Source organism: Trichechus manatus, unplaced genomic scaffold (genome assembly GCF_000243295.1).
Source record: "Trichechus manatus latirostris isolate Lorelei unplaced genomic scaffold, TriManLat1.0 scaffold00122, whole genome shotgun sequence".
In the NCBI taxonomy this organism is placed as follows: Eukaryota; Metazoa; Chordata; class Mammalia; order Sirenia; family Trichechidae; genus Trichechus; species Trichechus manatus.
In genome coordinates, this window is record NW_004444058.1 from 6673683 (window position 1) to 6696038 (window position 22356).

Here is a 22356-nt window from a genome sequence, read left to right on the forward strand (position 1 = left end):
TGGTACCTGAAGCCTGGACATTTCCTCCACTGATGGCTGCCTTTCTGTGCCTCAGTTTCCCTGTGGGTAGAATGGAGATGCTGACAGTAGGATCCCTCCCAAGGCTGCACCTGGTAGGGAGGGAGGAGGGGCATCAGAAGTTGCTCCTGGGGAGTGAGGGTACTTCAGGAGGACAGGGCAGCTGAGCTCCCAAGCAGAAGACCCCATGTGCATAGGAGCATGGAGATGGCAGCTAAGTCCAGTAGGGCATCATCCTAAATGGGGGTGGCAGGGATTGGGTGATGAAGGCTCATGCCCTTCAGAGTACTTGGAGGCTTTTGTAGAGGTCCCAGGCCATTTTGTGTTTTATTTTTACTTCCTTATTTATGTATTTAAAGATGGGGGGCTGTGACCCATTTGGGCTGAGAGGATGGGTGTGTGGGGGGAGGTGGTAAGAGCCTCTCCAAGGTGGCTCTGGCCCAGGCCGGCATGCGGCTGTGCAAGGTGGGGCTGGCTCAAGTTGCTGGGGGGCAGCGGCACCCGCGCTGGCCCAGGGGGTGCAGAGGCTCCAGATGTCGCTGCACAGGCCAGCGCTTGGCCAGGAAGCAGCACGTGGAGGGTCTACACCAAGCACATAGTGGACCCAGTGAGGTAGGGGTGTCTGAGAATGTTTCCTGGAGCTACGCCTCTAAAGCACAAGAGGAGCCGGGGTGGGGTGCACAGGGGTCCTGCACGAATACCTGGCGTCTGAGCGCCTAGGATGCGGCGGTGGGTGCTTTGTACGGCTGTGTGTTTGCATCCGGCTGTGGAGGGCAGAGGAGAATGGGCTGTGTAGGCCAGGTCCAGGCTCGCGTGCGTGCATGCGTGCATGCGTGCGTGCGTGCGTGCGTGCGTGCGTGCGTGCGTGCGTGGGCGGGCAGGCACAGTGCCTCCGTCTTCATGGCTGATTGTGCATCTCTCGTGTCCTCTCTTTCAGCCCCCACCTTCTGACCCATTCGCTTCCTCCTTCGGAGGAGCAGGATTCTCAGAGGATCCCTTTAAAAGTAAACAGGACACTCCTGCTCTGCCTCCGAAGAAGCCCGCTCCTCCTCGGCCCCACCCACCCAGCGGTCAGTACACGTGCCCCCTACTCGCTGCCTCTGCCACTGCTGCCAGACTTGGGGCCGACAGCCCCTGCCAGCCCTCCCAGAGCTAGAGCGGACGCGCTGGAGCTGTGAGCTGTGCACAGCCAGAGGGGCCCACTCGCCGCCCGGGTCATCTGTCCTCAGCACTCCACACTTACCTCGCCCAGCCTGGGGTCCCAGCTCCAGGCTCACGGGGAACCCGGCATCAGTTCATTGTGGGGCTTCAGGGTGTCTCAGCTGGGAGGGCTCTGGTCAGGGCCAGGTGGCACCCCCCACTGCCCTGGGCACTGTGGTGCTCTGACACCTCTGGGAATCCGCCATGGTCCTGGAGCCCTCACCTTTCTCCTCCAGTCCTCTCCTTCCTGAGTCAGCAGGGGCCCAAAGGTCAGGACGTGGGGTGGAGTGGGGTCCTTCCTCACTCTGACCTTGTGGGATAGAACCATGGAGGGGGAAGAAATGGATGGCTCTGGGCTCCCTCCTCCTTCTTCCCCCTCAGCATCTCAGTAGACTCAGAATGGGGGGGGGGTCCCTGCCGCAGATCCCACCTCTCCTCACTGTGTCCCCAGAAGGTCTGAGGACTTAATCCAGGCATGGGTTTTAGACAGGAATGACCTGGGCGACAGAGACAGGCTGGCAGTTGAGTGTACCAGAGTCTAACGCAAGAAGCTGTGGCACCATGGGGTAGAGGGTCACGTGGGTCTGCAGCCATACAGTCCACCTCCATTGTCTATTTTACTAGTAGACTGCCTGGAGTGTCCCTTCCGTCCTTTAATTTCTAGACTGGGTCTCGCTTGATCTACCCCTAGATTGTGGTAGCTGGTGGGAGAGCCGCTCGTTCCTGTATGGCTGCCCCAGACAGGCATGTTTCCCGTGATTCCACCCACTTCATCACTGTGGCACTCACAGCCCTTCTAGAAGGTTCCATCTGCACCCAGCTAGCTGATGATGAGTAGTAACTGACTCAAAGTCAGCTAGTCATCCCCCACATGGGGCACAGACCAGCAGAGATCCCCCTTCTGTCACCCAGACTGCCAGGCCTCCTTAGGGGGACAGGGCCTCACCTGCGGTGCTGAGTGCCTCCTTGCAGAGGACTCAGGAGAAAGTATGGCCCACGCCCTTGTGTGTTTATAACACTGACTTGCTGTGAGCAGAAACAGATGAGTAAGGAGACGAGTTCTGTCAGCCACACATCAAAGGTGTTTCCCTTAAAACAGAGGAGAAATGACAGCAGAGGACTCCTCCACCCAGGAGAGGCCGCGGCACCTCCCACAGAGGCAGGGCTCCTGGGGTCCCTGATGGTCTCCTGATGGACTGGCCTCGGGCTTCCCGCTCTGCCTGGGAGGTGGAAGGGCCTGTACACACGCACACATGTTCACACACACGCATGCACATACACAGACACACCTATACACATACATGCTCGTGCACACATTGCATACATGTGCACACCTGCATAAATTCACATGTGCAACACACTTGTACACACACATGCATGCATGCACAAATTTATACTGCACACAGACATGCACATGTGCTGCACACCTGTATAGATTCACACGTGCACATGTGCTCGTGTATGCACATACCCACATGCTCATGTGTGCACGTACCCACACGTACATGTACATACCACCACATGCATGCATGTGCACATGCATGTATGCACACTGGCACAGATTCATGTACACGTACACACTTGCATCCGCATGCACACGTGTATGAATTCACATGTGCATGTGTGCTTACAGGCACATGCTCAGGTATGCTTACACACACACAGCAGTGCTGCGTTTGTTGGGCCTTGAGGAGCCAGCCACTCCCACAGCCCACAGGGTGGGGCTTCGTCTCAGTCACTCTCATGGAAATGCCTTCTTTCCCAGCTCCTCACCTGTCCTCTTCCCGGTGTCCTCCTGTAAGCCACTCAACCCCATGATAGGAAGTTTGTTCAAAGTGTTCAGTAGCAGGGGCTTCGGTGGCTGCCTTGGACCAGCCTCAGTGCATGAGCGTCTCAGGGAGCTGTCTCCCTCTGTGGGAGGTTCAGGCAACACGGGGGGTCCCAGGCTGGGTGAGGGCCACCTCGTCTCCATAGAGACCTGCCCAGGCTTCCCCCTGCTTTGCCTCAGCCAGTGGTTGGTCAGCGCCCCCCATGCAGATATACCATATTGACACCCACTGGCCTTCAGGAAGCCCCTGCACAGCTGTGGTCTCACTGGAGACCCATGTGGTGGGCAGGGCTGGTAGGGGAGCAGCCGCCGTCTCCCAGGCCTACCCCATCCACAGTGTCCCAAGGGCTGAGCTGAGAGGCCTGAGAGCCCTTGGGAAGCAGCCCGTGCCCGTGCAGGGCTTTTCATTTGTGGGTGGTGGTGGTGGCGGTGGTGGCAGTGGCAGCCTGTCCACGTACCAGGCTTAAGTGTCTCCTTTGGTCTCCTTTTTCCAGAAGAAATTGCTGAACAGAAAAACACTGCACTGTACTCACTGTTGGGCGGTAGGTCCAGACTGCGGGGTGGGGGTGCTGTGTCTGCCGATTTCGTGTAACCGCTAACAGCCTTGATGCAGAGCTGCCGCCTTAAACCTGCTTACGTGAGCGGCTGGCATTTTGGTGAATGGCGTCTGGGGGAGCCTTGGCTTCTGGGGGACTATGAGGAAGGTGTCTGCTTGTCTGTGCACACATGAGACCCAGGGGCTCTCGATGGTTTTCTGGTCGCTGACGAGGGTGGACGGGTGTGGGAAGAAACTCTGCTTAGAATGCACGTTATGAAAACACGGGCACTTCTGCCATCTTCTGGGGTCTCAGTGATAGGAGGCATCTGGTAAGATGTCTGAATTCTTTTTTTTAAGAAAATGCTGTTGTTAGTTGCTGTCAGGTTGGCCCTGCCCCATCTTCCTGATTGTTGGCATGTTCTAGTCCGTGTTGTGGCCACTGTATCGTTCCATCTCATGGAGAGTTTCCCGCCTTCGCTGGCCCTCCAGTTTACCAAACATGATGTCCTCATCCAGCAGTTGGTCCCCCTGATGGTGTGACCCAAGTAAGCAAGTCAGAGTCTCAGACAATATTCTGTGATCCATAGGATTTTCATTGGCTAATTTTCAGAAATCGATTGCCAGACCTTTTTTCCTAGTCTCTCTCAGTCTGGACGCTCCACTGAAACCTGCCCACTATGGGTGACCTTGCTGGTGTTTGAAATACCAGTGGCATAGCTTCCAGCATCACAGAAACATGCAAACCACCATAGCATGACAAACTGACAGACGGTGGTGGGTGGTAAGAAAACGCAGTGTGCGACGATTTGAGAGTGAGCCCTTCCCCACCTGCACAGCCCTGCGTGGAGGTGTAAATTGTGCCAGCTCAGTCATTCAAGGGCCTCTGTAGCCTCAGGGCGTTCTCCGGTGGGTGTCAGTCCCAGCATGGGTTAGTAGGGGGAGGAAGGGCGCCCTGCTGCCCAGGGGCCTCCTTGGCCCTGTGGGTGGTCACGATTTGTGGAGGGAAGCTGGTGGGGAGATCAGCTCATTTGGTGGTGATGGTTTTCCCTACAAACTCTTCAAGCAGTGTCATCCCTGCATCTGCAGGATCAGGATGAGGGACCTCACAGCCCCGCATGTGGACCGTATCCAATGTTGCCATGTTCCTGACCAGGGCTGGCCAACCATGGGAACCCTGCTAGGTCCCTGAGCTCAGAAATGACAAGTTGTATGGCCAGGACAGATGGACTGGATGCTGCCACCCTCATTCCACCAGCCAGAATCCAGGCGACTCCCTGACCAGCATAGTCTGGACTGTGGAGCGAGGGCCCAGGCCAGGCTCTAGCCACACTGCTGCTGCGATGGTGCTGTGGGCCAGAAACTTCACCTCGCTGAAAGCAGGGACCTCCTGCGACCACACAGCAGTCACCCCTTCCCCTTTAGTGCCTACCTCCCCAGGGAGATAGGCCAGGAGGGGCTGCAGTGGCTGAGGGACTAGGCACAGGGTCCTGGGCCACAGCGCATTTCCTGGGTGTCTTAGTTATCTAGTGCTGCTATAACAAATCACAAGTGGGCAACTTTAATGAACAGAAATTTATTATGTCACAGTTCAGGAGGCTAGAAGTCTGAATTCAGCACGCCGGCTCTAGAGGAAGCCGCTCTCTGCTCTGGGGGAGGGTCCTCGTCTCAGCTTCTGTAGCCCAGTGTTCCTCAGTTCCTTGGCAGTCTCCACGTGGCATTTATCTTTTCCCCATTTGTGTTTGATCCTGTGCCTAATCTGCTCCTTTTATATCTCAAAAGTTGATTGGCTTAAGACACACCTTACACTGATCCAGCCTCATTAACACAACAAATAAATCCATATTCCCAAATGGGCTCCCATCCACAGGTGTAGGGGTTAGGATTTACAATACGTTTTTGAGAACACAATTCGGTCTGTAACAGTGGTGAAAGGCAAGGCTGAGGGAGGCAGTGCTGTATGTGTCATGAGGGAGGAGGGGCCTTTTCCCACTAGGCTTCAGCTTAACAGAAACCTCTCTGTGGAAAGATGCTGGAGTGTAGTGGGTTGAGGCTCAGAACAGGCCCAGGGTCCTATATGGAGAGCTCAGCCATTGTTGGGCTGGCACTGAGGCAGGCTGGGTCTGTCACATGCGTCGTGGTTGGGGTCCTCTCCTGTGCGCTAGAGGGTGTGGTGTTCCACAGCGGTGGGAGCCGTTTTTGTTTTGGCTTTTGATCTTTACAGAGGTCTAATTGACATGTGATAAACTGCTTATATTTAAAGGGTGTGACTGGATACACGTTGCACACACATGTGAAACCACCGCCACAGTCACGCAGAGAACACCCCCACCCTGCTATAGTTGTACACTCGTGTGGCTTGTATACTCAATTCTTGTGACCCAAGCCAGGAGCTGCACTCCCAGTGGCTGTTGGGAACCATCGTTTGAGGCGCAGATAGAGTCTTAGTGTTGTCATTAGGTTCTCTGTGCTCGAAGGGCTTTTCTAGAAAGGTGTTACCGAGGTGGAGTCCCTGGGTGGTGCAGATGGTGAACGTACTCGGCCGCTCACTGAAAGGTTGGAGTCCACCCAGGGCACCTCGGAAGAAAGTCCTGGTGATCTGCTTCTGAAAAATTAGCCACTGAACGCTATATGGAGCATAGTTCTACTGTGACACTCACAGGGTCGCCCTGAGTCAGGGTCGACTCGAGGGCGGTTGGTTTGGTTTTCAAGGTGTTGAGTAACAAGCAGGTGAGTGTCTGGGGCAGGTCGAGTTGATGTCTCAGGCAGCCCTGAAACCTGCCGGTTAGAGCTCGCTTGCGCACACATCTCCCCAGGTAAACAAGGCGTGTTTTCTGCAACGGACGACAGATTGGAATCAGTCAGCAGTCACTGCGGAGTAGTTTCTAGGTAAAAGTTGTTGATTTGCAAAGAAAGAAACAGATTTTTTTCAAGCTCAGGAAACGGCTGTGTGGGTGTCAGTGATTGGGGCGAGCAGGAGCCCGTAGGGTCCTGCAGGCAGCCCCACCCTCACCACTTCCTGTGCACGGCCCCACGTCGTGGTTTCCGCAGCACCTAAGTGGCACCAGCTCCAGCACCTTCACCGCTAACCAGCCCATAACCTTTAACCTCTCCCCAATTTAATAATCCCTTTATTACTGCTTAATGACCTTTTCACCTCAGAATAGAGTTGCCTCGCCGATCGTGGGGCATTTCCATCCCCTTCTCCGTTCTGTCATGAGCAGGGGACGGTGAGACACAGCAGAACCCGTGGCTCATGGGCCTCAAATGGTTCTCAAAAAAAAGCAACACAACAGCCATCCTTTCTTCCCTGGAACTCAAGTCCCGTCCCAGACCGTGTTGAGAATCCATTCAGGGCAGCTGCCAGTGATGGCGTCTGTGTCATTCCGCCTATTTTCTGTTGCCATCGGCTGAGGACACAGCCTGATCACCGCCAGTGCCGCCCGGTTGTACAAGTGGCTGCCGTGCAGATGCCGAGCTTTTAAAGCACACCAGCTCACAGAGCCGTCCTGTCCTCTGCGTGCGTTGGCGTGGATGTTGGAGCTGGGTAGCCAGCCCCTCCCTCCGCGTGTCCCCGTTTATGGCACAGCACCCACTGCTACATGGCATCACCAGCTCCACCATGCGGTTAGCACCTTGGCTCTGCAGCTAACTACTCCAAATCCGTTCCCACGATGATCTCAGAGAGATAATCTGCTGGCTAGAACAAAGGTTTCGCCTGGAATAGCCAGCTCGCAGTCCTTGTGAGAGGCTTGGGGCATTCTGCCCCTGCGGCCAGCCGGGGATAGGGCGGGGGAGCAGTGTCCAGAGGAACTGGACCCACAGCTGGGGGGCCGCCCTCCCTGCCCCTCAGCCCTGCTGGCATGAAGTGAACCTGAGCTCCTGACACTACCCCCCAGTCCTGGAGGGGCCCCTGCTTCCATGGGAGGAAGGGGTGCGGTGCCCCTTTCTTTTCAGCTCTCACACTCAGAGCACCTACAGACGTATTGCTCCGCAGGGCCATCTCTGTTCTGCAAAGCTGCTTGGGTTTGAAAAAAGTAGCGTTTTCCTGGCTTGGTGCACACCCATTCTCCTGTACCGAAAAAGGTGGGCTGAGTGAGTGTCATGTGACACACTGCCACTGGGCCTGGTGGGTGCCAGCGCCCAAGCCTGAGGGTCTGGGGCAGAGGGGTAGGCTCAGCTGGCCGGGGTCCCAGGGGGCCCATGGGGTAGGACACAGGCCTGGGGAGCCCAAATCCCTATCTGAACAGGTGAGAGCTGCTACCCTGCCAAGGCACAGAGTGGGGAGTCAGCTCCCTGTGCACCTGCCCCATGTGCAGGGGCTCATCCGCAGGGGCTCAGGCTGTACTCAGGGTGGGAGCCCCTGCATTACCAACAGGGTGAACACGGACCTTGTCAAAGGGAGAGATACACAGGCAGGTGATGAGGGTCAGGCCCTAGAGGGCAGAGTGAACCCCGCCCCCACACCACAGACTCCAGAGACTCTCAGGCGCTTTCTCCACCAGTTTCTGCCCTGCTCCCTCCACCCAGTAGGGGTCTCCTGTCTCACCCCACCACCACTACCAAGCACATGTGGCTCCTTGAGTCTTGTTCTGCTGCACACGCCTGTCCTTCTGCACCTGTGTTAATGTGGGCACATGCCTGCCCCCAGCCCTCACAGAGGCAGCCTCCCGGCGTGTGGCAGACGCAGGGCTCCCCCGCCTGTCGTTCTCATGTGATAGCATCTCCGACTCCCCTGGGCGGTGGGCACCCCAGCCCCTCAAAGGAGGGGGCCCCCTGAGGCAGAGGCAAGCAGGTGCGCGGCAGAATGTGTCAAAGGAGCCACCAGATAAGGAAGGGGATGTTTCCGAAGGCGGCAGAGTCGTGGGCTGTCTGTGTTGGGAAGGTTGATTCGTGATTTGTAAATCCATTTTCAAATCATGCCCTCCCTCTTTTCTGCAGCAGAACTGACATAGCCTCTGCCAGTTGTCACCTAAATTTTGTAGGAACCTTTGGTGGCAACCTTGAAAATGGTTGGGTTCTCACTCTAGATGATATCGGTCTTTGGAGAACTGGGGAACGTGACTATTTTTATCCCCCTAACCCGTCCATTTCCTTCTCTTTCTTAATGGTGGGGTGACCCCACACTCATGGGGCCTGGGTCCCCACAACCCTCAGACCATGCCCTCGTTGTGGGGCGCCTGGGCTCAACGCTGATGATAAATATTTGTTCAGCTTTTCTCAGCTGCTCAGAGCCCAACCCCATCCTGTTCCCTTTCAGGCATTAGGCCGTTTTCTGAAAATGCGGTAAATATTTTCAGTGGAAAATCTCAACGCCACGATTGCGGGAACCTCAGATGTTATCTACGGGCCACACTGCCTGGCACCGCTTTGATCTCGGGTCTGCCATCTCCTCACATCAACCATGGGGAGGGCGAGCAAGCGGAGGGAGGGGTGCTGCTGCAGGGACCCATCCTCTTTCAGGGACCCCACGGCCTCGTTTGAGCTAGCTTGGCCTCGTGCCTACAAAAGCGAGCCTTCCCCACGCCATGGCCGTGGATGGAGCTGGAGGGTGAGGCACAGACAGGGGCGGGGGGTGGGGTGTAGAGTCCCCGAGGGGTGATGGCGCAAGTGCTGTGTCTGTGCAGACATTGTCTCTCTTGCTCCCTCTTCCCCAGCTCAGCTTTCCTGCTGGGGGAGAGGGGCCCCTCCCCAGAGTTCGATGTGACTCTCGGGAACCTGACCCTATGTGAGCATCCTGGGCAGTGTGGGCAGGTGGCCGAGGCAGGGCAGCTGTCCCCACCACAAAGGGACATGCCCTTTGTTTTTATGTTTTTGGTTGGTTGGTTTGTTTTTCTTGTTTTGGTATTTATCTGTCATCTACAGAACCCTGTTTTCCAATTACAGCAGAGAATTTATAGTTAGAGCCCAGCAGGTGTTTGGTTGGGATGAACACACACGGATGTGCATACACATGCACATAATCCAGACATGCATGCACATACAACACATGCATTCACACACAGTATACACAAACACATGCATAATGTGCACACAACGCACACGCATGCACACACAAAACAGACATGTATGCACACAATATACACAGAGACTTGCATACACATGTGTATAGCACACACACAGACATGCATGCACACGTAATACAAAGACAGGCATACATATGTGCACAGCACACAGACATGCATGCACACAACAGAGAGACATACATGCACACAACATACACACAGATAAACGCATACACACAGCACACACAGATGTGCATGCACACACACCATGCACGTGCATGCACACACAACATGCCCATGCATGCACACATAGGAAATAGACACCACATACTCATGTGTATTTTGATATTTTTGTTAATTGATTTATTGATACCATAAACCACTCAAAACCACTTTCTCTCCACCGAAGTAAAGATTTTAAAACGAGAGAGACTACTTTATCCCGGTTTTCGTATTGTCTAAATTTTCTGAACACTCCAGCGTGTGCATCTATATTTTATTCCATTGTTTTTCCATGACAAAGCAGCTGCTGCTGAGTGACTTCCAAGCGAAGGGTTTCCTGAAAAGCGCAATGGAAAGAGGCAGGATTTCTGGTTTACTTTTAAACAAACTGTCCAGGAGGGACGCCCCTGTCCCAGCTACGACCCCCAGGCCTGTGCAGCAGGGGCTCGCACGGGTTTTAAAAGTCAAGAACCAGGCGAATTAAAGGCAAACTCCCAGGGTGGGGCCGGCCCCCGCGTTTTTCTCGCAGCGCCAAGCTGTGGTAAACCATCAGGTTCATATTGTTTTTGCTAAAGTCGGCCCTGGGTGTGGTTTCGGTGCACCGCTTGGGTAACTGTCGAAACTGCTGTGGTTTCAAAATAACACCCATTTTAATGCCTTTTCTTCAATCTTGAATTCCTGTCCTCCTGCCAATGAAACCCCCCCACCCCATGCACCTCCAGAATGATTTCTGGGAGCAAGTCAACAGCATCAGCTCCTGAGCCCAAGGAAGGGGTCTTCATTTCGTTCCTCTTTATTCCATGGCGGGTCAGGTCATTCACACCCCCGATATCTAGGAACAGGGTTACTAAGCTGTAAGCCAGGCATCATCTTGGTTTGTTTATATAGAGATTTTTGTTCTTTTTTTTCTTTTTTTGATGCTTTTTGTTCCATCCTCGAAAATGCACCTTCCTAAAAACCTGTCTTCCTGATGCCCGGGATTGCAAAAAAGCATCAACCCCCGGCCCTAGGGAGTTTCTGAGTGGCATAAATGGTTAAATGATAGACTACTAGCTGAAAGATCGTGAGTTCAAACCCACCCAGAGGTGCCTCAGAGGAAAGGCCTGGAAATGGGCTTCTGGAAAAAAAAAATCAGCCATTGAAAACCCTGAGGAGCAGTTCTGTGCACACATGGGCTCTCCAGGAGTCAGAATCGACTCTGTGGCAACTAACAGTAACCACCTGACCCTGGGTGATCTGCAGCGGTTCTGCTTAGGGGCACGGAGGCAGGTAGAATTCCTTTGTCACCTTGTAGATAAGCTGCCCCTTAGAAAATCGGAAAAGCGATTCAGGAGTTAGCAGAAGTGGTTACATAAAAGCGGGAACTAGACTGAGGGTGTTTTAAAAGCACAGCTACTAAAAATAAATGGGTGTGCAGGGTGGGGAATCAGGACCCATGGCAGCGGCGCTACAGCCCCAGCAGAGTTTTTCTCTGCAGAAAACCCTCTTGGCACGTGTGGCCCAGATCCGGCCGGGGAGCCCACCGCCACTGCGCACGTGCCAAGCCCAGATCTGGCTGGGGAGCCCACCCTGCACCAACGTGCACACACAGACCGAGAGACCGTTGTTTCTCCGAAAACCAGGCGCAGGCGTTGCTGTGCCCCGGTTTCGTAGGAGCACAGTCATGATTTCTAAACAATCGCTGTTTCAGCCACAGCAAAACAGGGTGCAATGTGAACAGTGCTCTCCATCACACTGAGAAAATAACTCACCTGGCAGAGATTACAGGAGGCTGGGTTTCCAACCCCCAAAAAACAAAAACATATATCCCCTAAACTGGAGGAAGGAGTCCTTGAGTGGCACAAAGGGTTAACTACTCGACTACTAGCCGAAAGGTTGACAGTTCACACCCATCCAGAGGCACCTCGGGAGACAGGCCTGGTGATCTGCTTCTGAAAGGTCACAACCTTGAAAACCCTGTGGAGCAGTTCTACTCTGACACGTACGAGGTCTCTGAGTCAGAATGGACTCCACGGCAACAACCCAAGGGAGGGCAGTCTTCTTCATATAAAGAAGGAAGAAGCAGCTTAGGAGGAGCTGATTTATTAGAGCAGCTATACTCTGTGCTTGCCTCAGGACTTGGGGCTGAGGGGGGACCTGTTTGGAGTCAGCCTCCCTTTGCCTGGCTGGCATAAACGGTTTACACTGAACTACTAACTGAAAAGTTGGCAACTCAGACCCACCGACGGTGCTGCAGAAGAAAGGCCTGGTGATCTGTTTCCATAAAGATTACAGCCAGGAAAACCCAATGGAGCAGTTCTACTCTGTAACACCTGGGGTTGCCATGAGTCGGAATGAAATTGCTGGCAACGGGTTTGGTTTTTTGATTGTCCTTTTGTCCAGATGTGCACAGTTGTCCCTCTGTAACCAGACCCTGCAAATGCTTCCCCATCCCCCCACATGGGAGTCCCTGTGATGCCGAGGGTTGCACCCTGCACCCCATGCCCCCCGGCCTTCAGTCTGGCCCGGGCAACTCTTTCTTCTGCCTGCACTAGACTGCCACGTGGCCCAGCTTCATCATTCTAGTTGCCAAAGAACAGTCAGCCCAGGGTGGTAGCTGCCGTGGAGTGAACTCCAACTCATGGCAGCCCCAACTATTACAGGGTAAATGCCCCATAGAGTTTTCTTGACTGTAATATTTATAGAAGCAGATCGCCAGGCCTTCTGCAGAGCCACTGGGTAGACCTGAACCTCGAACTTTACGGTTAGCAGTGGAGGGTTTAACCATTTGTGCCAGCCAGGGACCCAGCCCCAGTGAATACTGCACCTTCCTGCCAATGAGGTGGCCAAGCCCCCCTTCACTCCCCAGACTTGTGTCCCCCAGGAACCCTAGCCCACAGTCCCCGAGACCCAGCTAACACTGGCGTGTGCCAGGCACCCAGGCGTCTGTGCTGGTCATACCCTTAGGGAGCCGCTCCTTGACGTGGGGAAGCTGACCGGTACAGGGCCAGTGCCCAGAGATGGGCAGAGCCCCGAGGTGGGAGTGAGCCCCCCTCTGGGAGGTAGTGGAGGTGGTAGGGCGGGCCAGGTGCAGGGAGAGTATGAGGGGGCCAGGGCGGCCTGGGCACTGCCAGATGTGGGCAGGATGCCGGGCAGGGAGTGGGTGCTGGTCAGGGTCCTTCCCCGTGCAGACCCACGTCTGTGCAGCGAGACCTGAGCCTGTGCAGCTCTCAGGACACACGGCAGGAGCTTGAGGGGCCTGAGCGCAGGTTCAGGCTGGAAACTGTGTCTCAGGTCTCCTGCCTGTGATGAGGCCTCTAGGGATTTGGGAAGTACCTCGTGGGCCTTTGGCGCCGGGCTCTTAGCAGGAGCCACCTGCTGGGGTTTTCGAAGGCTAGGCTGGCCCATTGAGGCAGGCTGCTGTGCCAGAGTGTCCCATGAGGGAAGGTCTGCATGGGGAGGGAGGGCAGGGACCACCCCGTGTCCGATTTCTGCATCTGATGCCCTGGGTCAGAGCTGACAGCTGTGATCAAGGTCTTGTCTTCTATGGGGTCTGCAAGGGGCCGCATTCTTGACCTATCCTTCTCGGCCAGCCCAGAGTGGGGCCTGGTGGGTCCCTCAGCCCCTTGGTAATGAGGTCCCCAGGCAATGAGGCATCTTGCCGAGGGCCCGAATCCAGGGGCTGACAGACATTTTCGGTAAAGGGCCAGAGAGTGGATAATTCCTGTTCTGTGGGCTGCAGTTCTCTGTCCCAAACCCTTAGCTTCCCAGTGATGGCGTGAGAGCCACTGGTGGTGACCTACAGGCCTAGATGCTGATAAAATTTTATTTATGCACAGAGGTGGCTGCTGACCCTGCTCTAATTTCTGGTGCTCACAGGAGGGCCCCTCATCACCCTTCTTGTGGGTCCAGATGCTGGGGTGAGGACGGCTTTGCGGGTGTAGGCCAGGGTCGCAGGGTGCCATCCCGCCTCGCTGCAGGCTACCCCACAGAGCTGAACTAGGGCAATCCATGAGGAGTCATGAAGGGCTCCCCCAGAAGGTGGCAACATTTGAGTTGGGTGTGTTCCTGGTGGAGGGCTGGCCGGCCTGAGGCCTCGAGGGGGACAGATGTGGGGGCTTCTGGAGAGGGAGGTGCTGTGAGGGTGTCAGAGAGGAGGCTAGGGGAGTCGATGGGGACAGCGGGGCCAAGGGCACTGTCCAGAGAATTTTCTAAACTTTGGCACTAGTCTGGGCCATGGGGACACAACGTGCAAGTGGGCCCTTATCCCACGGGGTTGCCAGTCTGGCAAGAGAAAGGGAGAGAGTCCAAAAGAAATGAGGTGTGGAGGGGTGTCTCAGCAAGAAGTGGGGTGGGATGGCCACTGAAAGCTGGCCATGTCTGGGCTGAGTGAGCCAGGTGGATAGGAGAGAACGTTCGGGGTCGGGGAGCAGCAGGCGCAAAGGGCCCAAGCTGTGGGGAACGAGACAGCAGGTGAGGCAGGCAGGGCTGAGAGGGAGGGGCCAGGAGTCTGAGAGGCAGCTGGAGGGTCTAAATAGGGTGATGAGCGAGGGTTGTGTTGACAGGGTGCACACTCTGCTGGGCACTGGGTCACAGGGGACGGCAGGGAGGGGCCACTTGCCCTGAGGCAAGGGCAGCAGATAGAGCAACTTGGGGGCGACTGGGAGCCAGCAAGGGAACACGGGGCAGAGCATCTTGCTCCTTCCTGCCTGTGGCACCCCGGGTCCCAGCTGGAGGGTGGTGAGGGGGCAGTGATGGCCCTGGCAGGTCCTCCCCTCCCAGTGCTGCAGCAGCCTGGGCGGCCCCAGGCTCGGATGGCAGAGGCCCACGTGGGAGGTGCTGTGGGACAGACAGGGAGTCTCTGCCTTCAGTCATCCCGTGTTCCACAAGCGCTGAAGGTCACAGGAGGAGGCGGGGGACAGCTCAGGAGGAAGTCAGTGGAATAGTTGAAGGTGCTGACTGACTCAGGTAAGAGAGAGAAGCAATGAGAGGGCTAAGACCCAAGGCTAGAGACAGCAGGTGACTGGGCCCGCTGATGCTAATTCTGAGAAGTTGGCAGCCATGGGGGAGAGAGACCCTCATTGCTGCTGCGCGGTGGGATGCCTGGCCCAGGCTGGACACTCACAGGCATTAGACTTACTGTCCGACCTAGCCTGCTTGTCCCCACGGCACAGATGAGCCTGTCCTGGCCAGCCTCCCAGGGCTCAGGTTGACAGGGACAGTCTGTAACCCCCAATGAATGCACTCAGCTGTTAACCGAAAGGTTGCTGGTTTGAGTCCTTCCCCCAGAGGGCCTCCAAAGAAAGGCCTGGCTATCTACTTCCAAAATAAATCAGCCATTGAAAACCCATGGAGCACAGTTCTATTCTGACACATATGGGGTCGCCGTAAGTCAGAGTTCACTCCACTCAGCGCCAACTTGTTTTACCGGTGTGGCCCCCAGAAACGCGGCCGGGGCAGTCAGTCTGCAGGGACAAAGCCTTGGAGAGGAGCCATCTTAGAGTTGAGCTCCAGCAGCTGGCCGGTACTGCAGGGAGGCAGGTACAGTTCTGGGCCGGGGGGGGCCTGTTTGGACATGAAGCTGGGTGTCTGGGCCGACATGGACAGTTACGTGTGGCTCTTGGTCTTTTTCACACATTAGCTTTGAAACAGCAGGCGTAAACCTAAGCATGCTTCTCTGTGGCTAACAATTAGAAGTTCGTGTTGAGTGTTCTAGCATCTAGCCCAGCTGCGACATGGTGCATGTCAACCAGATGGACGGTCACACCCTGACGTCCTGGCAGGTGCCTACTGGGCAGATGGAGAGGCACCGAGCAGAGCCAGCGAGTCAGCCAGGCCTGCCAAACCAGTAGGCTCCAGAGGCCTCCAGTTCCTACCAGAATGTTCTGGCATGTTGGCAAGACTTGTTGGAAGATACAACCCGCCCTCAGACCATGTCCCCAACCATGGTCTCTTCCCCTTTAATTATAAACATCTATCTCTCCCCTGGGCGAGTCTGCTTGGCAAAGACTCCTCAAAAAAACAAAACCTGTTGCCGTTGAGTCAGTTCTGACTCATGGCAACCCCATGTGTTACAGAGTAGCACTGAGCTCCCATAGGGTTTCCTAGGCTATAATCTTTATGAAAACGATTGCCAGGCCTTTCTTCCATGGCGCCACTAGGTGGGTTCAAACTGCCAAATTTTAGGTTAGTAGTCCAGCTCAAACCGTTTGCACCACCCAGGGACCTTGGCAAAGGCCCAGAAAGGCACAAATCCTGCCCCCTTGAGTTGCCAAGCAGCAGCCAAAGTAGAAACCCATACCCCAGGAAGGCTGAGGTGGGGTGTCTGGTGAACTGCTTCCAAGCCCTGGTGACTAACGTGCCTAACGCCATCTTAAGTCCTGAAACTAACCCCCGCCCCCCTTCTTTTTAACTGCTGGAAGCTCACCGTGTGTTTTTCTGCTCAGCCATGGTGTTTTGTAACCCCTTGTGATGGTGAATGCCTTGTACTTACACCTAAAACGCATCCTCCAAGCTCTCTCTGCTGTGGTGGGGGCAGGGGCCTGAAGCGCCTTTCTGTGTTGCCCCTGGGGTAAAGTGAGGGAATGCTGACCCCCCCATGGTGGGCCAGGGTGTCCCGCCAGCAGCTTCCCAGCTCTTCCCGAAGAGGGAGAGCAGTTTCCCGTGAGCACCAGCGCTGGTGGCTCAGCCTTGCCTTGTCCGCAGTAAGTAACCTGTCTTTTTTTTCTTTCTTTCTCTCTCCTCTTTTTCTCCTAAACCTTCCAGGTCACAGTACGCCCGTAAGCCAGCTTGGCCCGGCCGACCTTCCTGAGCCCCCCGACCCCTTCCAGGCACTTGGGGCTGACGGCAGTGACCCGTTCCAAAGTAAAAAGGGGTTTGGGGACCCATTTAGTGGAAAAGACCCCTTTGCTCCCTCCTCTGCGGCTAAGCCTTCTAAAGACTCCTCCTTGGGGCTTGCAGACTTCACCTCTGTAAGTTAAGCTCCCTGCCGCCACTGCCGCGCCGTCCCCTGCCCTCCGCTTGCAGCTGCTTGGGGTTCCTTATGTCCCCCTCAGTCATGCAGAGCAGGCTGCTATCCCCGAGCTCTTCCCATACCCGCCCGCCGCGTTATTTATTCTGTACCACTGCTTCTGTAAGCAAACGCTTCTCAATAAAAAAGAGCTTCGGTTCGGATACTCTGAGAAGGGCGCATTTTCTTCCAGCAGGGTGGGATCAGTGCCGGCTGATAATGTGCTCTTCCTGGTGGATTCGTCGTAGTATTTATGGGGCATGGAGGCGGTTTTGTTTATTGGTTTTGAGGAGTGAGGATATCAGATGTTTCAGAAGCATGCAGACAAGACTGCAGGCGTGATAGTAGGGTGCAGGGTCTCTTTGTGCAAGAGGCTGAAGGTCCCGTCCTATGCATTTTGTACGAATCATGAGGGCCCAGTGCGCAAACAGTTAAGCGCTCAACTACTAGCCAAAAGGTTGGTGGTTTGAACCCATTCAGAGGTGCCTCGGTTGGAAGGCTTGGCAGTCTGCTTCCAAACGGTCACAACCTTGAAAAGCCTTTGGAGCAGTTCTGCTCTGCACACATAGGGTGGCCATGAGTCAGAATCGACTTCATCAACAACAGGCCCAGTAATAAACAATTTGATTTTTTTTAACTTTTATTTCAGTTATGACCTATACTAAAATTAGAAATGCAATCTAGAACCAGCACCCTGAAGCCCTTTTCTTTTGAAAAGGAAAAAAAAAAAGTCTTCTGGCAGAGTTAAGTGCCTTTTTTTCAGAAGCTAATATGGGATTCTGAGAGTCTGGCTGTGTTTCTGTGTGTGAGAAACGGGATTTGAAAGATAGTGCAGTAACCGTCGGGTGTTTTCAGTACTCTGCTTGGTCCACAAAACCCTTATTCTCAGAGCCTCAGATGTTGTCGTCTTCTCAGAACAGGTTTCACTCTCTCTTGTGCAACCATTTTTTTAAAGGTCTCTTCATTTGAATTTGCAGCGTACCTCGTTCCAGCGTTGGGTGTGAGAGTTATTATTTATAGACATTTCAGCCCCCAGAATATCTGTTTTGAAGCAAGCTTTGCAATATCAGTGCACAGTTTTGGCGATGTCTGCCATACACAGCTATCTTGTGGCTTATTTAAAAGTTCCCCACAATCCTGAGACACTACTCCTAGCTCGTGTAAATATTTCACGACTGGAGCAGTTGGACGCTGTGGACAGCGGGTGCGCCCTTAGAATGTACACAAAACGGTGACGTTGCTAATAACAGTCAGACACAAAACCCGCCTCATCTAGAGTTTCTTGTATAGCACTCCATTTATTTTGGGGTGGAAAAATATTAAATGCTTGTGGAAAAAGTAAAGCCTTTCATGCAGGACTCAGGCGTTCTGCTTCAGGGAGGGGAGAAGGGCAAGTGCATTTGAACAGCAATGTGAAGAAATGATTGTTCTCTTTCTGAAAAGCACAGTTGGGTTTCCTGTGACACCCACCCCCTTCCCCCAGCCCTGGTCAGCTTGTTTTTAGAAAACTTTTTTTTTTTTTATAAACCCAAGTTTTCAAGCTGTCACTTGGCCTGACATTTCTCTGGTTGGCCTGTCCTGAGCAATTGTTAACTTCATTTTGAAATCTGCCCCCCCCACCACCCTCGGTTGTTAATGCCCAGCCGAGGTGGCAGCCCTGCCTTTACTCTCTGAAGTCACCTTCTCTGCTCTGAATGCCCCAGTTTCTTGCAAGGAAATCGTGAGACAGTGAGAGTCAGCGCCTGTGGACGGGCGGGGTGAGGCAGCGATGGGGGCACCTGACTGGCTCGGTCTGTTCTCCTCAGTTATAACCAGCTGCCGTTGAGTTGACCCCGACTCATGGCAACCCCATGTGTGTCAGAGTGAATTGTGCTTCAGAGGATTTTCAATGGCTGATTTTTCAGAAGTAGATCACTAGGCCTTTCTCCTGAGGCACCTCTGGGTGGACTTGAATCTCCAGTCTTTCAGTTAGCAGCTGAGTGTGTTCACCAATGCAGTACCTAGGGACTCCAGCTAATTGCTGTCAAGTGAACGCCGACTCCTGGCAACCCGGTGCGTGTCAGAGTAGAACTGCGCTCCAGAGGGTTTTCAATGGCTGATTTTTCAGAAGTGGATCGGCAGGCCTTTCTTCCAAGGTGCCTCTGGGTGGACTCAAACCCCCAATCTTTCGGTTAGCTGCTGAGCTCGCTAACCGTCTGCACCACCCCGGGACTTCCCCTCATTTATACTATCGTCGGAAAATATGCAAAACGACCCCCTCTCAGGGACTCAGGATGCCTTCCCATCAGCCTAGTGCTGGGAGGCTCAATGGCCCCTGGGTTCGTGGATCTCAAAGATTTGTGCTACCTTGGAGAGGCCAAAGCTGGTTCATTTGGTTTGATTATTTCTGCTCCCCCAGTGAACAATGAAAGCTTTCCAACTTCAGCCCCACAGACCTGCAGCCAATGTGGGTCTTGGAGATTCCATGTTCCCGAGCACATTCAAGACGCCTTGTTGTCTGTCCAAAAGCCATGGGTCTGCATTGGATCCAGGGAAGCCAGCCTCACCCACCCAAGCTGCCCATAGCCCCTGTGCTGGCCCTGTCCCTGCTGCCTGGAACCCTCTAATTTACAAGCCCATGTGTTCCTCCGAGTGGGACGTTTGTGCCCATCGCTGCTCATGGGAACCCTCTTCTGTCCCTGGACATCTTGAAAAGCAGGCCGTTCTGTTCACTGGAAAGATGTGTTTCCAGGCGAGCAGAGTGGCTGTTTCAGAAGTCCACATCAAGAGCAGGGCGGATCTCAGGTTGGATAAGTGGCGCTGTGGATACTGAGGGAGTTGGGCTCCATTTCTGCATCAGGGTGAGTTCATTGGATGTGGCTAGAAGGGTCCTGGCACCATCTCTGTGAGGACGCTGTGAGCCGCAGCAGCACGTGGGTGCATATCACCCCGAGGGTGACCAGGTCTGCCTGGAGTGCGGATGTCCCCAAAGATGCTGCCGGAGGATAGCTGGTGGGACCGCGTCCCAAACAAGTGGCCCTGGTGTGGTGGGACCTCAGGAGGGCAGACAGAAGGGGTAGTTCTGTGGAAGCTGGGCCAGCTCCTCTGGGCTGGTTGCACCAAGCCCCCCCACCCCCACCCCCACTGCGCTCCCCTGGTCCTGGGGGAACCGCGTCAGGCAGGTCTGTGAACTAGAAAGTGGCCGTCATGTTATCTCTCCAAGGCTGGAAGAGGATTCTCTCTGAATTCGAGATGCAGCGAGAGCCGTAGAAAACTCCTTTCTTGAGCACTCTTCCAGACCTCCAGCAGAGCTAACCCTTATGGGCATGTAGACCCTGTATGAGAGCTGGGCCGAGATTGAGCCTTGGCCCAGTGGCTTGCAGTGTCCTGGGTGACACAGGCCCCCTGAGTAGGGGTCTTGGCAGTGTGGGAGGCAGATTTGGGGCCGTGCGGGCTCAGTTCCAAGCTGGGACTGGCTCTGGTCTGGACCAGCTGACTGGGAGCCCCCCCACCCATCCCCATTGGCCGAGGCAGCCCCGTGCTGTTGACAGGATGCTGTCCAGCTGCTCCCACCAGTGTGTGTTGTTTTTTCCGTGTTTTTCTCCCAGCGAGGTGTTAGAAAGTTCCCCGACAATGGCGGGGAGGGGATTCCCTTATCTGTGGTCCGGTGGAAACAACCCACGCTGGGAGGGAGCCAGCTCTCTGGTCCAGCCCGGAGCCACCTGCTGAGGAGCAAGGGACCAACCACATTTCTCAGACGGTCTTGTCTTCACACTGACCCCGTCCCTTGCCCCATCCCCTGCCTGACACCCAGGCCATGTGGAGGGGGCATCCTAGGCTCCACCACTACCTCCTTCCCTCTCTCCTCACTGTGCTCCTCACTGCCACATCTGGCTCCAACAAAGGCCCCTTCCCCTATCCACCCCATCTGCCCCATCACCCTTCCCCCTATTCATCTCCTCCACCTTTCATCCTTATCCACTCCTCCCCCACTGGCCCCCATCCACCCCTTCCCTTCTTCCCCATTCATCCCATCTGCCCCTACACACCATTCACCCTCATTCTCCCCTCCTCCACTCACCCTCATTCTCCGCTCTTCCACTCACCTCCATTCTCTCCTCCCCCACTCCCATCCATTCTCTCCTCCCCCACTCACTCCCATCCATTCTCCTCCCATTTGCCCCTCAATCTACCCTCTCCCCTCTTCTGCCCCTCCCCCACCCAGCCCCCCTCTCTGCCTGGCCCAGGCCCCCATTCCGCCCACTCTCCCCTCCCTGCAGCCATCAGTGGTGAGAGATTGGAGCTGCCAGTCTCATCAGGCCCCACCCTCCCTGTGGCCCATGGGCCCCAGCCCCCCAGCCTGACCCATCTCCTCCCTCAGCCTCAGTGACCACCGCCTTGGGCCCTTTTCTGCCTGCTGAGATCCAGGGAGACAGTTGTGTGCGGCTCATCCTGCCCCCTGTAGGCCAACCCCTCTCCCGGGCCCCGCTGTGTCCCCAGGTCCCCAGCTGGAGGTCATGGTATCAGTGGTCCCCTCCTCCCCAGCTGGCGCAGGAGTCCGAACTGCTGGAGTTGTGCAGCGGGGTCTGCAAGCCCCCGCCAGCCATATGGTGCTGTCTGTGTGTCTGTCTGTTCCCTGGGTGGCTGTAGAAGGGCTGGCCCATCTGTCTTTGGGGTCATTCCAGTGCTTAGCAGAGGGCAGGCCAGAGCGAGTGCGTGGGTTCCCGTCCCTCACACGCAGTGCCCCCCTGATGTGGGCTGTCAGGGCAAGGGGCCATTTGAGTAGGGTCTGCAGGGTTTGCCTCTGCTCTACAAAGTGTTTGTTTTTTCTAAGTTAAACATTTTAGAAAAGCACCCCAAGGATAAAAAGCCTTTGACCCAATGGTAGTGCGAATGCCGGGACTCCTGTAAGTGTCCAAGGGCAGGTGACTTCTCCAGGGTCCCAGTGCGCTCTAGAGCAAGCCCTGGGCTCCACTCAGAGTCCTCTGCACATTAGATGCTCAGAGGAGCACACCAAGACTTTCCAGGTCAGCCTGCTTGCCTTGCTGCCTGCAGTTGCTGCAGAGTCCTGGTGTGTGTCTCTGCTGTCTAAGCCTCTGGGGGTTTGGCTGACCTTTGCTGCTTTCTCAGACTGGCCTGCCATCCTCCCCCTCCTGCCCCCACCAAGTATTACAAGACTGTGCTCTTGGGAATTGCCGGAACTTTCTCTCTGTATTTCCTGAGCCAGTGCATTGCCTATTGAGGGCCTCTGCAGAAAGTCGCTTCTGAGTTCTCTGGATCCTGAAGGCTGTGGTCACACTCGGCTCTACTTCTCCATGCCCAGGCTCCCTCTCCTTACCGCTTCTAGACCCTAGGTGGGGGTGGGGGGCCACATGCCTGTGGCCAGCAAACCACACGCAGGCCCACCAGGAGGGTGGGTGTCTTAGTTATCTAATGCTGCTATAACAGAAATACCACAAATGTGTGGCTTTAACAAACCAAGTTACTGTCTCACAGTTTAGGAGGTTAGATGTCTGAATTCAGGGTGCTGGCTCTAGGGGCAGGTTTTCTCTCTCTGTCGGCTCAGAGGAAGGTCCTTGTC

The 22356-nt window shown here is 55.1% G+C and overlaps 1 protein-coding gene across 1 annotated transcript in view; it reads left to right on the top strand.

Annotated features, from left to right (window-relative positions):
- The window catches only part of EPS15L1 (epidermal growth factor receptor pathway substrate 15 like 1), an 87801-nt gene that overhangs the window by 64599 nt on the left and 846 nt on the right, over nucleotides 1-22356 (top strand). The window contains exons 21-22 of the mRNA XM_023738766.1: nucleotides 956-1088; nucleotides 16553-16758. Coding sequence (XP_023594534.1) covers nucleotides 956-1088; nucleotides 16553-16758 — 339 coding nt within the window. The remainder of the gene's footprint in view (nucleotides 1-955; nucleotides 1089-16552; nucleotides 16759-22356) is intronic.